The 15,162-nt window shown below is 40.4% G+C and overlaps 1 protein-coding gene across 1 annotated transcript in view; it reads right to left on the bottom strand.

Annotated features, from left to right (window-relative positions):
- Positions 1 to 15,162, bottom strand: part of GPLD1 (glycosylphosphatidylinositol specific phospholipase D1) — a 52,587-nt gene that overhangs the window by 17,864 nt on the left and 19,561 nt on the right. The window contains exons 6-11 of the mRNA XM_019668168.1: positions 10,621 to 10,728; positions 10,346 to 10,373; positions 10,103 to 10,242; positions 6,293 to 6,358; positions 3,698 to 3,818; positions 734 to 873 (exon numbers count right to left, since the gene is read on the bottom strand). Coding sequence (XP_019523713.1) covers positions 734 to 873; positions 3,698 to 3,818; positions 6,293 to 6,358; positions 10,103 to 10,242; positions 10,346 to 10,373; positions 10,621 to 10,728 — 603 coding nt within the window. The remainder of the gene's footprint in view (positions 1 to 733; positions 874 to 3,697; positions 3,819 to 6,292; positions 6,359 to 10,102; positions 10,243 to 10,345; positions 10,374 to 10,620; positions 10,729 to 15,162) is intronic.

The following is a 15,162-nucleotide window of genomic DNA, read 5'->3' as shown; positions in this document are numbered from 1 at the left end:
CACACACACAAAGTGGCTGCCAGCCCAGGAGGGGGCCTTCTTTTGGATCTTGCAGGACGGCAGCCAGGAAGAGCCACTAACCACAGTGAATGGCTGGCAAGACTGCATTCATCTCCCACTCTCTGTGCTGGAGCCAACACGAGTGATCTGGAGAGGAAGGGCTGTCAGTAAATTGTCCCAAGGGATACGCGACGTCATTTGGATGTGGGGAGTATAGTTAAGAAAGAAGTTTCACCAAAACCTCCAGAAAATAGTTACTTTTATATCTTTGGGCTCAGTGTTGGTTGATTTTTTTAAATCAGAGAACTCCCTTACATTCTCTTTATAAAATCACTGTGGTGTATTAGGCTTTAGCCATATGAAGCTACAATGTTCCAGTGAATATATCACCATCTGTGTTTGTCCTTCTCGTGTCATTAGAGTCCCCAAAATCTGTAACAATATAGCTCCAAGAACACTGAAGCTTAACAAATATTCTATTCATTTATACTTCATTGTTGTGATTACGTAGTAAAGTGAAAGCTCCTGGTATTCAAACACATTTTGACCAATTTTTAGGGAGGATATTTTTATCTTTAGAATAACTTAACCACTAAGTTAATGTTTTTGTTGATGATGAATTAATTGGAAAATAAGGTACCATTTAACAGGTGCCATTTAATGCATTTGTGGAATGACAGAATGAAATTAACACTGATGATAACGTTTAGGAATTAGATAAATTCATACCTACCAACCAAGCCTCGCGTAGGGAACTGACAAGAAGTAAGATGCTACGGGGCTGGAGACATGCTTCAGTGACTGCTGAGAGCTACCTGTAAATATCGTCCGTAAGTTCCTTTCCAAAGTTTGGTACATAAAGGACAGGGAATCCTGAAATAAAAGAATCATGACAGATAAAGACACACAGCATCATCAACAAAGCTACCATGCCCTGTCAAAGCACTGGACCTTCATAAAAGAAACAAGCTTTTACAAGTGCTAAAAAGTAAAATGTCCATTCCCATCAACAGGTATGATCATTTAGGAGAGTGATATCGCTACCCCCAACATGAACTGAGCAACGGCAGTTACAGGCCTGGAGTCGGGACCAGCGAAGAGTCAAATAACCATGTCAGGATGGTCCATACCAGTGTGGATATATAACCGAACAAAATCATTTTTTTTTGGACTAAAATTTTTTAAAGACAAGTTCATTTAATCTAGAACTGTAATTATATTTGTGTATGCATATGTGTATGTGAGGTCTGACAATTAAGTTCACGAACTTGTTGCAACAATGTTGCTAACCTTTTTTGATATCAGAGGAATTATTCATTCTGAATTTGTACCAACTGGACAAACAGTTAACCAAGTTTACTATTTGGAAGCGCTGAAAAGGCTGCGTGGAAAAGTTAGACGACTTGAACTTTCCACCAACAATTCATGGCGCTTGCATCATGACAATGCACCAGCTCACACACTGTCTGTGAGGGAGTTTTTAGCCAGTAAACAAATAACTGTATTGGAACACCCTCGCTACTCACCTGATCTGGCCCCCAGTGACTTCTATCTTTACCCAAAGATCAAGGAAATATTGAAAGGAAGACATTTGATGACATTCAGGACATGAATGGTAAAACAACAACAGCTCTGATGGCCACTCCAGAAAAAGAGTTCCAAAACTGCTTTGAAGGGTGGACTAGGTGCTGGCATTGGTGCATAGATTCCCAAGGGGAGCACTTCAAAGGTGACCATAGTGATATTCAGCAATGGGGTATGTAGCACTTTTTCTAGGATGAGTTTGTGAACTTAATTATTATACCTCATATATATATATATATATATACACACACACACACACACACACACACACACACACACACACACACACACATACATATGTGTAGATTGGAGGGTTTTTTGGCATCCTGGTGTTTTTTAATTTTTTCCCAAACAAATAAACTGGAACAACACCAGGATGCCAAAAACCCCTCCAATCTATACCCAAATTGAAATGTTTCAGAGTTCCCAGAAGCCGGGCAGGTGTGGGAGGTCACAGGCAGAGTGCTGGCAGGTTGCATGAGAAAGAATTCGGGGACAACAAGCCCCGGGGCTTGGGATGCTGAGTTGTCCTCAATGTGGTTACTGCAGAGACCCAAAGGCAGACTGGAGCGGCCCTGAACAAACTGGTCAGGTACTAGATCTATCCAAGTTCAGGGGACACAACTCTAAGTCCACCCAAGGATGACATGAGACCAAACAAAAATGCTCCAGCCCCCTAGAACAGTCAGCTCAGAGCCATGGGGGAGCCTGGATGGCATAGGTTCGAAGGGCCCCACAGGAAGCAAGTCCACCTTCCATTTCTCCACTCTAACCCCTCTGGCAGGCTCCCCACAGACAGGTCATCCTAATACCCGCTCTGGCCAGCTCATCCTAACACCCGCTCTGGCCAGCTCATCCTAACACCCGCTCTGGCGCTCACTCATCCAGGAAGCATTTAATAGGCTCCTGCTGTGTGCCAGGCTCCATGGTGGGCCTTGGGAATATAAAGTCCTTCTCTTTCATAACTTTTTCTTTTGTGAAAGAGACAGATCCAAATAAATGCAAGACGTAGTGACACATACTTTGATAGACGTTTCAGGGTTTAGGACTGGCTACATAATGTGTGAAGCCCACTGCAAAATGCAAATGCAGAGCCCCTTATTCAAGTTTCAAGAATTTTAAGGCAGTAACAGCTGAGCATATAACCAAGGATGGGGCCCTACTAAGTGTGACTACGGGGCTTCTGTGTGACTGCACAGGCTGCACACCCATGACACAGGCCCTGCCCAGGCCCTCACCCAGCTCCCAGAAACACCACTCACAGAGCTGTCTAACCTTCTGTAGATGTTAGGAGCCCTCCACAATCTAACACCTACTTACCTTTCCAACTTTCTCATGGTACCTTTTATCCCTGTCTTGTGTTCCAGACAAAAACAAAAAACTACTTAGATTTCCAAAATCCTGAAACTTTCCCAACCCACTGCCAGAAATACATTCTCACTGATGAAATACTATCTACTGTTCAGGACTTAACTCAAATGCCACCTCCTCCATGAAGGCTTCTCTGATAGCAAGGATATAGTTTTTATCATAGAGGCTATGTAGTCCCTCCTCCCCCCTCCCCGCCCCCCTCTGGCTTTCAGACAAGAATCTGAAGAATGTGATACTCCTTTGTGGACCTGAGCAAAGATCAGGGGCNCCCCCGCCACCACCATGGTATTTGTTACATTCTACTCATATATGGTTATTTTTGTGTTTATCACCCCTATTTAGAGTGAAATTTTCTAAAGGTCAGAGTCTATTTCCCTTTCATCTTATATCCCCCGGGGGGGTTGTCTAACACTTAAAGAAATCTCATGGATAAATTGCATATGCCATGGCATCCCTCAGCATGGGGCTCTGCACAGGGCGCCTACAATATTACTGATAAACTCTGCACTAAGGACAAAGCCGGACTGGCCTTTCCACCAGATTTGCAAAAGGCCACGAAAGTCCAGACTCGCATCTCAGGATGTGTCTGGAACAGACCAGATTTGGAGGTCGAGGGTCTGTGCTGGCCAGGCACGTGCCCAGGTGACTTTTGATGAACAATTAAATAGCCAGTGACCACAGAACAAGATTTCACAGGAAGCAGCATGGTCCTCTTTTTCCATGAAAAGCAGACAAATCTTACCGAGGTCCAGGAATCCACACTAAAGACCACTCCTCTTTCAGTGTATTTTATATTTTTTCCTTGATCTTTAGTTAGGGATGCAGTCAGATTTCTATGAAAATGATTTTTCTGTACTTGTGAGCTGTTGAAAAGAGAGAGGAAAAAAATGGTTAAGAATGAGAAAACAAACCCCCTAAATAACTGAGTTCAAGAATATAGTCAAGTTAATCATAGGTTAAAAGTCCATAAAGTTTTGACATCTGAACATTGAAGGAACAGCAGCACAAAAAACTAAAATTTTAGAAAAACCTTCATAGGAGATTCCAAAAAACCTTTTAGTAAATGCATTTCCAAGGTTTAAAGGCCTGTCCTTATGAAAAATATTTCCTATAGCCCCAAAGTTCTAAAGTGTAAAAGGTTTGAATTCCTTCCAGATTGCTAAAAAAATTTTTAAAAAAGCAAAGGTATTTCAATATTTCATACACACGGTCAAGAAATAGGTCTATGATTGTTTGGGAAAGTGGTATGCTGGCATACTGATTTATCTTTAAAGACATGCCAGGATTAATTATACAGTAAAATATATTGTCAAACTCACATATTTTACCCAGCCTATACAAGCCAGATGCCTGTAGGAGCCAGACAGGCTTCAGAAATGATCGAAGTGGAAACTGAGCAGCAGAAACACATGAAGGGGCCTGGGTGGGACCCTGCTAGGGTCGGGATTCTGATGTGCTGGCGGTTGTGACCCCAACCCAAAAGCATGCAATTCAATTAAAATAAACAAAAACTTACCTGATTCAAATACATTAAAACAGGGGGTTTAACTAAACCCTTTCTGCATATTTTCAATTCTGTTGAAGCTCTAAACTCTCTTACTTTAAGACCTTTTATTGCAACGCTGTCTTCTTGAATGTCTAACTCTTGATCACCCTTAAATATCTTGGTTGAAATATTACTTCTTCATGGTAAGCTCTCCGGTGACTGGGTTAGGTCACGCTGTGGCACACCCCAAAGCACCTGGCACTTTCCCTCCCTAGCACAAGAGGGTGTTTACACGTTCTTGTTCTGTGCCTGCCCACCCACCAGGCCATGTCCCTACAAGAGCAGGAACTGTTTCCATCTTGTTCACAGTGAGCTCTCTAACCCCTAAACTAGCGATGAAGAAATATTATTTGTACTATTTTATTATTTTTATGACTAAATATTTATAAAATTAATACAATTATGAAGTTGGTGGCTGGTATCCTACTCCAGCAGGGACACTACCTCCCAAAATACAAATCTGGCCTCTCTCTCCCTCAGAAACTACCTGAGGGGTCTTCTGCCTCACTAATAATTGCTTTTTCAGCGTGAAATTTGGGTGAAGTTAATGAGTAATAACAACAATGATAGTAATAATACTATTAACTACCACTTAATGTTTGCTGAGCAACTTACTAACATGCTCATTGCTTCACATCCATTCTTTTTTTTTTTAAGTTTATTGGGGTGACAATTGCTAGTAAAATTACATAGGTTTCAGGTGTACAATTCTGTAATACATCACCTATATATCACGTTGTGTGTTCACCACCCAGAGTCAGTTCTCCTTCCATCACCATATATTTCAACCCCTTTACCCTCATCTACCATCCCCCATCCTCCCTTACCCTCTTGTAACCACTAAACTATTATCTGTGTCTATGAGTTTTTGTTTCTTCATTTGTTTGTCTTGTTCCTTTGTTGTTTTCAGTTTTATATACCACATATCAGTGAAATCATATGGTTCTCGACTTTTTCTGTCTGACTTATTTTGCTTAGCATTATAATCTCAAGATCCATCCATGTTGTCGTAAATGGCACTATTTCATCTTTTCTTATGGCAGAATAGTATTTCATTGTGTATATATACCACATCTTCTTTATCTAATCATCTATCAAAGAAAACTTTGGCTGTTTCCATATCTTGGCCACCATAAATAAAGCTACAATGAACATCGGAGCACATATATCTTTATGGATAAATGTTTTCACATTTTTTGGGTAGATGCCCAGGAGAGGGATTGCTGGGTCATATGGTAGTTCTATTCTTAATTTTTTGAGGAACTTCCACACTGCCTTCCATAGTGGCTGCAACCAATCTGCATTCCCACCAACAGTGTCTGAGGGTTCCTTTTTCTCCACAGCCTCTCCAACACTTGTTGTTATTATTTGTCTCGTTGATGATAGCCATTCTAACTGGTGTGAGGTAATATCTCATTTTGGTTTTTGAGCATTTTTTCATATGTCTATCGGCCACTTGAATGTCCTCTTTGAAAAAATGTCTACTCAGATCCTCTGCCCATTTTTTAATTGGATTTTTTTTTATTGTTGCTGAATTCTATGAGTTCCTTATATATTTTGGATATTAGCCCCACCCATTCTTGTGCTTAATTCATACCACAATTATGGTTTTCTCCATTTTGCAAAAAGAGGAAGCTGCAGCACAAAAAAAATAAGCAACCTGTTTAAAATCACCCAGCTGTAAACAGCAGACCTAGAATTTTAACCTCTGTCTGTCTTCATACAAATCACATACTGAGCACCCCTCCTGGTAAGATTCTATTTCTATGAACCATTTCGGAAAGCACTTACCCATGGGTGTTGGTTTGCTGGCCTCCGCAGGAAATGAACAGAGGGTTCTCAGGCAGGTTGCAGCCACTGGGGAAACAGTCAAATGAATCAGGCATTTTTCTACCTTCTTTATCAAGCATGCATGTCACTGAGAACGGGTGGTGCACGTCAAACCACCTCCAGTTCTGGTGTAGAGGTGTGTGTTCCTTAGCCAGACAGGGCTGGTGAAGGGCAGAATGATACTTGATGGGGGTGGGGGTGGGGTGGGGGGGATGAGCTGACTAAGGGAGTCTTATGGTAACACAGGCTCATGGCCGTTCCCTTCTCTTCCCCACTGCACCTGCTGAGCTGCTCCCTGCTCACACTCACAAGAACCATTTCAGAGTTATACTGAATGAAACGGGTTCCCAACTGTGTCACCTCTGTCCAATTACGCTCACTCCTGTTTGCATGTCTTAGTTTCTCAGCCTCATTCCTTTAAAAACAAATGCATAAACTCAATAATTAAATAGGTAACTAAGTATCCCATTTTACAAGTGAAAAGTCCACCGAGACAACGTCAGAGGTTAACTTCCTCCTGACTCTTAACAGAAGCCCTAAGGGAGTGGGTATGTATTAGAAGAGTCTCTTCTACAATAGCATGAAAACTGTTTTTAAGGAGAGGAAGATTTGCATGGAGTTCTCTGAGGGAGGCTGGGGTAATGTGAAGGTCTAGTTGCTGGAAAAGAAATTCAGCACCGGAGGTGGGAAGAAGCTGAAGACACGGTTTTCCTATAAAAACACTCCTTAGGGCCAGTTTTACGCTGCAGAAAAGGTTTTCCTTGAATTCTCATTTCTCTACCGCCAGAATTCAGATGGCAACCTCGCAATGTGAGCACTACAGTTACAAGTACTTTTTTTTTTTTTAAGATTGTATTGGGAATTGGGGGAGGGGAACAGCGTTGAGGAATTGGGGAAGGGGAACAGACAAGTTGCTGTCCTTTTGTTCTTCAGTCTAGATGTCGCTTCACTGGCCCATGTTGGTATTATCATTGCGCTCTTCCCATGTGAGGCAGTCGCTCGCCAGCCACTGGACAGCCACTCACAGCAGCTCATGGCAGCCCACTGCAGCCTCGCTGCAGCCTACGCTGTCTCCGGTGACGCAGGGCAGCCCAGCTCCAGGTCGAGCTATTGTTCACCATCTTAGCTGTAGAGGGCACAGCGTCACTGGCCCTCATGTGGGATCCGAACCCAGGACCTGCTGCTCAGAGCTGGCGTCCGAAGCCAATGCTTTTTTTTTTTTTTAAGATTCTTATTGGGGAATTGGGGGATGGGAACAGCGCTGGGGAATTGGGGGAAGGGGAACAGACAAGTTGCTGTCCTTTTGTTCTTCAGTCTAGTTGTGGAGGACGTTGCTTCACTGGCCCAAGTTGGCACCATCATTGCACTCTTCCCGGGTGAGGCAGATCAGTCGCCGGCTTCTGGACGGCCGCTCACAGCAGCTGCTGGCCACTCATGCTGGCTGCTGGCTACACACGGTAGCCCATGGCAACTCACTGCAGCAGGGGCTGCAGCCTATGCCATCGCTGGTGACTCAGGGCAGCCCAGCTCCAAGTTGAGCTGTTGTTCAGCATCTTAGCTGTAGAGGGCAGTGTCACTGGCCCTCATATGTGGGATCCGAACCGGGGCCCTCTGGCGTCCCAAGCCAGTTCTTAACCAATGCGCCACTCGGCCGGCCCCCAAGCCAACTCTTAACCAACACATCACTCGGCCAGCCCTACAAGTACTTTCTGAGTTAAGTAGAGTTCTGGATGAAAATGTAACCACCACTATTTCACTGTTTCTTTAGGAAAATATGCTATGAGTTCCAAGTAACAAATTTGCATTGGAGGGTAACTTATTCTTAGTAAGTTAAAAAGTGCCTATACTATGAAAAGATGTACTTTTTTTTTGGTCATGAATTTGTGTCTTTCTTTGGCATCTTCTCTAAATTTCCCATAAAGTTCCATAACTGAGGAATCTTTCTTTGTACAGTGTGTAAAATGCAATCAATTCATGGAATTTCCTGCCTTGATAAATTAGGGCAAAAATCAAAAGAAATTGATTTGTCCTCAGTTATTTTCTCCTAATTAAAGAATAAGGTCCAGCCACATGTTTCCTCAGCTATTTGGACAACCTCACCAAACACAAACACCAAAAGTGTGCTCCAGTTTGGGGATCATTACACGTGGACTTTATACAACAGATAAATGTAGGTCATTCATTTTCACGTGGACACGTACTATAAATCCTTCCAATACAAACTAGACTCCCTTCTAATAATTATAATACCAGCAGCCAACGTTTATTAAGTGCTTACTACATGATGAACCATTTACATGAGTGATCTAATTTACTCTTCACAACAATCCTATTATAAGAGATGAATTCTTTCTGTTTGCATTTACAGATAAGAAAACAAAGCTTAGGAAGGCTCAGCTACTTGCTATGAAGGCCAAGTAGTGAGGGGCAGGTCTCTCAAATTCCAAAATCCATCCTTTCTACTGCTTGTATGCACCTAAAAACCCATAGCCAAAAAAAGAAGAGCCTGGAGATTTTATTTGATTTTTTTGAATTTTAATAAGAGCTTATTTGAGCCAAATTGGTGACATAGTTGGGAGTAAGATCTCAAATGCTCTGAGCCTGGAGATTTTAGTTGAGGTTTACTTCATTATTAAAAATGGCATTTGTATGGGATTGTTTATGTCTGCCAAATTGTAACTTTGCTGAGTATTTACCAGGCTAATGTCAAATTTGCCATCAAAGGGAATTTTAGTTGAAATCAATATAGTACATAATTATGGTTAACATTATTTGAATACTAGCAAATGTTTTTAAGGACAAAGGAACATCCTTATAATATTCTAGAGCTATACCTATATAGGCCACTCCAAGTTATAAACCCCGACCCTCCTATATCCTTATCTGGAACAGCTGCCCAGGTGCAGCTCCTGCCATCAGACCCTCTTTTCCATTGTCATGGCTGCTGCTTAAGCGTCCCACCTGCCCCTTCTCTGCCTCAGGTGCTGCCTCTAGTGCTCCCTATCCAGACCATCCCCACCCACTCAGTTCAGTAGCACAGAAGGGGCTGCTAACTCAGTCCTATGGTTGGAAATGGGTTCTGAGAGGCACCTTGGCTCCCTCCAACTGTGGATAGATTCTGTGAGAGCCTAAAGGTCTATTGCAGCTGAAAGTGGGGAGAATCCCAGTCTCCCCTGGTCTCCTGCCATCTGAGTCTCTGGCTGACATTCATCCTGCGTATCTGGGAAAGAGCAGAAAAGGAGCTAGAAGTTGACCAGCTCTCCCATCTGGGCTAGATACCAAATTCCAACAAGGTTGTGCTTTACAAATGCATTCAATTCTGATTTTATTGTACAGTGTTGGGGTTAGATGAAGTGCCCTCTGAAACCCTCAAACCCCAAGAGGCTAGTTGGGCTGGGGAGGAGGACTGCCATGCCCCAGTTGCTGAAGCCTGCGGAAAGCCTGCACTCCAGTCCACGGCATAAGTTCTCCCAAAATAAACAGATGGAGCACAGTGGTGGGTGGGAGCTGATTCCTTCCCACCTAAGCCATTTCTCACAGACCACAAATTGTATAATATCTACCGCTCTATCCCTAAAACTCGAGAGATATCACTAAATCTAACCAGATGGGAGCTAGGCAGAATTTTGATTCTTTCTCGATTAGGATAAAACAAGTACTTCATGAGACTTTTTCTTTTCATTTGATCAGTTGAAAACCCTGAGAGTTCTGTTGGGGATGCGGGTATCAAGGTAGGGAGCTATCAGGAGAAGAAGTAGAGAAATAATTCACCTGGTCCCATTCTCTAACATGAAGCTTGTTAGACGGTAAATATTTGTGGTCCAAAACGCCATATCATCCAGTCCTCCAAGGAAATATTCTTGGAATTGTTCCACCAAAAATGGGGACTTTCTAGAAAAAGTGGGATAAAGCTATGGCAGAGAGAAAGAAAAATAAGTAAATAAATGAGTCAGGTGCTTCTTCTGGTATCTTTATAACCCTTTACATTAAGATTTTGAAGAATGAAGCCTTTACCTTGGAAACAGCCAACATCTCGCCATGCCTGCAACATAAACAATGTTGACTGTGAGTTGTGCTTTCCACAAAGAATGAAGCAACTAATGAAGAAAAAGCTCCTTCATCACGTATCCACTATCATGCAACTGCCTTTGAATCAGAAAAATCAGTTCATCCAAAACCCACCCTCTGGAAACAAAATTATCAAAACCCGTGCTAAGGAAGTCACAATACAAACTCATGCTAAAGAAGTCACAATACAGTTGCAAATTTTCCGCTGGGGCCACACTTACATTTCCAAGAACTGAAGGTATGAACAGTCAACAATTACATTTTTGGTGATGACTGCTCGGCCATAGAGTTTCTTATAAATTCCCAGTAGATCTTCGACGGGCACATACCTGAGAAAAGCATTAGAATAAAATAAGGGTTGTGTGACTCTAAAGTTGAAAATAATATAACAGCAGCAACATCAGCTCCCAGTTATCCCATGATGACTATGTGCTAGACTCACTCAAAGGACTTTCTTTCCATGCACTATGTATTTAATCCTACCCTCAGATCCACGTGGCCGATACTATCATATTCCCAATTTACACAGAGGAATCGAAGGCAGCACAGAAAAGTTAGAGCTTGCCGAACACTGCACAGCAAAAAACTGGTGCCTTAATCAAATATTTTTGAAGGAACTTTCAAAGATAGGAAACTGTAAAGTGTAACAGGGATGTTTAATTTTGTCAATTCAGAGTTCAAGGAGCAATATAAAGAATTTTTATTCTTTTGAGTTGAATTATGCTCAATCATTATTTTTAAAATGCCAAAAATGGCTCCTCTTCCCAACATTCTATGAAGAGTCCACAGTATGAGGTGATTAAAAAAATTATAAGTTAGGCTTTTGGTTCATAGATATTAGTTATTTCAGTTGGAAGAAGAACAGCATCTTAAAAACTAGATCTATACTGAGTCCTCTTTTATCTTCATTTCAAAGACATGAGAATATAACAGACAAAGGGCAGCCAGTTAGCTCAGTTGGTCAGAGCACAGTGCTCATAACACCAAGGTTGCTGGTTCGATCCCCACATGGGCCACTGAGCTGTGCCCTCCACAACTAGATTGAAACAACTACTTGACTTGGAGCCGATGGGTCCTGGAAAAACATATTGTTCCCCAATTAAAAAAAAAAAAGCCAGACAGAAATCACAACCAATAAAACCTGATTTTAGTATATTTATAAGAAAGAATCTATTGACGTCCACTTTTTATTTTTACAAGAACACAGTGATGGTCCTTCCAATAAAAATAGCTTCAAAGTCTAAACAAAATAAAAATAAATTAGGCCAAGCTAGCAAGAAAGTAAAAATTTTCCAAAGGCCAGAAACAAATTGAAACTGGAAACTTTGAGAGCTTTCAATTTTACCATTAAGGGAAAGCCAGATTTTGCCCTCAAGTTCTGCCAAACTGTGGGAGCCTAGAGGGTTTTTTGTTGGCTGTGTGGCATGCAGGAGACAGGAGATAGGAGCCGCCTGAAGTGAGCCATCTTGGAGGAGACTCTCCATTAAAGGCTATACCTTCTGCATGAGTGTTAGCTAGAAATAAACCCAACATACTAACAAGGAAAGCAAAGAAACCTGCCTGACTTCATCTTGGCAATGGATGGTGGGGGAAGGGGGAGAATTTCCCCCCTAGAACTGGTAACCACTGCCCAGTCCCACATAGGTTTTGTACTGCATTCACACTATCTGTGTAGTCAGAAAAACAAGGGTCGAATGTAATTTAATGTGGCCTTAGATTAGTAAGCAGCTCAAGCAGCCAGGAGAGGCCAAGACAAACTCTCTAGAGAAATGCAGCTCTAACTCCAGCCTCATGTAATTCAAGCATCACAGAATATATCCAAAAGGGGACCAGAAGCCAGATGACATGCCATTTGAAATGGGCATCTAATCCAGTGCAGATGGCTCCATGTGTGGAGTTAGAGGAACCCCTCCTGCTGCTGCTATCACCACCTCTTCCTGGGGTATCCAAGGTCAGCTGGCCTCAGGTAACCTGCAAGTGACTTGCTCATTCGGGACTTCCTTTAGTTCTGAGGCAGCTGGACCAGGGATAGGAGTGGGCAACTTGCCATGCCCATAAGCTCTACTTTCTGTTTGGTCTGTAGGCACTCCTCCCAATCGCAGCCATCCACACTCAGTGACTGAGGCTAGGACTGGGGGACAGGCCATGTCACCTTCTGACTGCTTAGTAAACATTTGAAGAAAAACAAACACCAGTGTAACCACAGTTATATAGTAATATATAATAAAATAGAAGGCAACAAGCATTATTAGAGATAAAGGAGGTCACTAAACATCATGATAAAGGGTTCAAATCACCAGAAAGATATATAAGATTTGAAACTTGAATGTTCTTAATGATGTATCTTCAAACGCACATATAGCAAGCTTTCACAGAACTACAAGGAGAAATTGAAAAAATGCCCATCATATGGAGATTTTTAAACAAATTTCTCTCTTGGAATTATCAGATAAACCTGATAAAAAATAAATAGAAAGACTATTTATAGCTTACAAATCTGATTTGAACAATAAATTTAGTAAGCTTGAGCTAACACATACATATATACCAGGGGTGCCAAAAAAATGTATACAAGTGGACACTTTGGTTAACGTTACTCAAGCAGTAATTTGCTGTAATCAGAAGTGTCTGGACGCTGATGGTAACCACTTTGAGCATCTCTTGTAACTGCAGAAGTCAAATGTGACTTGTATTCATTTTTTGTTATCAGTATATATTATTACAATTTTAATACAGTTTTCCTTTCTTAAAATGTGTATACATTTTTTGCACCCTCAGTATATAATATTAAACTAAAGTTGGAGAGTTAACATTCTTTTCAGAAACATATGGAATATTTACAAAAATTGATCATATGCTAGACCTTAAATCAAGAGTCGATGAATTTCATAGGAACCAAAAAAAAGTAGAAGAAAATAAATATATGAATAAAAAATAATGAAAGGGAAAATGAACATAAAGAGAATCAATAAAGCCAAAAGTTCATTCTTTAAAATAATAAAACTGAAAAATATTACACAAGATTAATTTTCTAAAAACATAAGAGAAGGCAGGATAAATAACATTATGGATAACAAGGGAACATAAATACAAATAAAACAAGAAAAGATATTATGAACAACATAATACCAAAATGTTTAAACACTCAGATGAAATGGAAAACTCCTAGAAAAATATAAAACTCCTTAAAAAGAAATGGAAAAACTGTATAGTCTTATAACCACTAAAGAAAAAACTTTAAACACCCCTACAAAGAAAACATCAGGCCTAGATAGCTTTACAAACAAAGTCTACCAAACATTCAAGAAATCAAAGTTCAAATGTCACACAGACTTCCAGAGAACAGTAAAAGAAGCCAAACTTGCCACCTGATTTCATGAAGTCAGCATAACCTTGACACCAAAACCAAACAAGGGCACAAGAAAATTATGGTACAAGCTCACTCAAAAACACAGATGCAAAAACCCTAAGCAGCAAAAATAGATGTAACAAATATAAAAGAGATGATCTATCATTGCAAAATTGGTTTGGCCTCAGAAAGTAAAGTTGATTTTATATTAGCAAATAGATTACTATAATTCACTATATTAACAGATTAAGAAACAACTATCTCAATAGATGCAAAATAAGAGTTCAACACGTATGAAATTAATTTCTAATAAAAACTATCCGCAAACTAGCAATAGAGGGGAACTTTCTTAACTTGATAAAAGATATTCATAAAAATCTACAGCAAACATTACACTTAATGATGAAATTTTTAAAGCATTCTCTTTAAGATCAGGAATAAGAAAAGTATGCCTCATATCACCACTTCTATTGTACTAGAAATATTAGCCAGTGTGATACAGTAAAAAAAAAGAAATTTCAGACATAAAGATTGAAAAGGAAAAGCAAAATTGTCTATATTGAGTCTATAGTAAGTTCATAAGACTCTCCAGATAAATTATTAAAAATAATAAGATAGCTTTGTATGTTGCTAGATACAAAATCAAAATTAGAAAGTCACTTGTATTTCTGTATACCAGCAATCATTTAGAAAATACAGCAGGTACCAAAAATTACCATTTATGGTAGCAAGAAAAACACAAAGTCTCTAGAACTAAATCTGATAAAACGTATAAAAGCTTGATGAAAAACTTACAAAACTTTAAAGTTATTAAAGAAGACAAAATATATAGCATATTAATGGATAAGAGGACTCAATATTGCAAATATTGTTAATTGTTAATTCTCTTCCAATTGACCTCTAGATTCAGTAAAATTCTAATCAAAATTCCAAAAAGATTTTTCTAGGAACATGGCAACTTGATGTTACCACTTGATTTGAAAGAGCCAAGGCAAAGAAATAGGCAATGTATGTTTGAAGAAAAAGGACAGGTTGGGAGCTCAGCCATAACAAATGTCAAGACATACTATAAAGCTACCACAATTGAAGAAAATCAGTATTACTCAGGAGTAGTCAATTTGACCAATACAACATAACTGAAAGCCCAGAAACTGACCCACATACATGGGATTTTCATTTATGTCACAGATGACACTATAGATCAATGAGGAAAGGGTAGACTATTGGTAAATGATTTTGAGACAATCAGTGAATCTCCACAGGAAAAAATGAAATTAGATTCTATCTCAGAATATACAAAAAATTAATTCCAGGGCCGGCCGAGGGGTGCGATGGTTAAGAACTGGCTTGGGACGCCAGAGGGCCCCAGTTCGGATCCCACATATGAGGGCCAGTGACACTGCCCTCTACAGCT

Source organism: Hipposideros armiger, unplaced genomic scaffold (assembly GCF_001890085.2).
Source record: "Hipposideros armiger isolate ML-2016 unplaced genomic scaffold, ASM189008v1 scaffold_519, whole genome shotgun sequence".
Lineage (NCBI taxonomy): Eukaryota > Metazoa > Chordata > Mammalia > Chiroptera > Hipposideridae > Hipposideros > Hipposideros armiger.
This window is presented reverse-complemented; position numbering and strand designations above follow the sequence as displayed.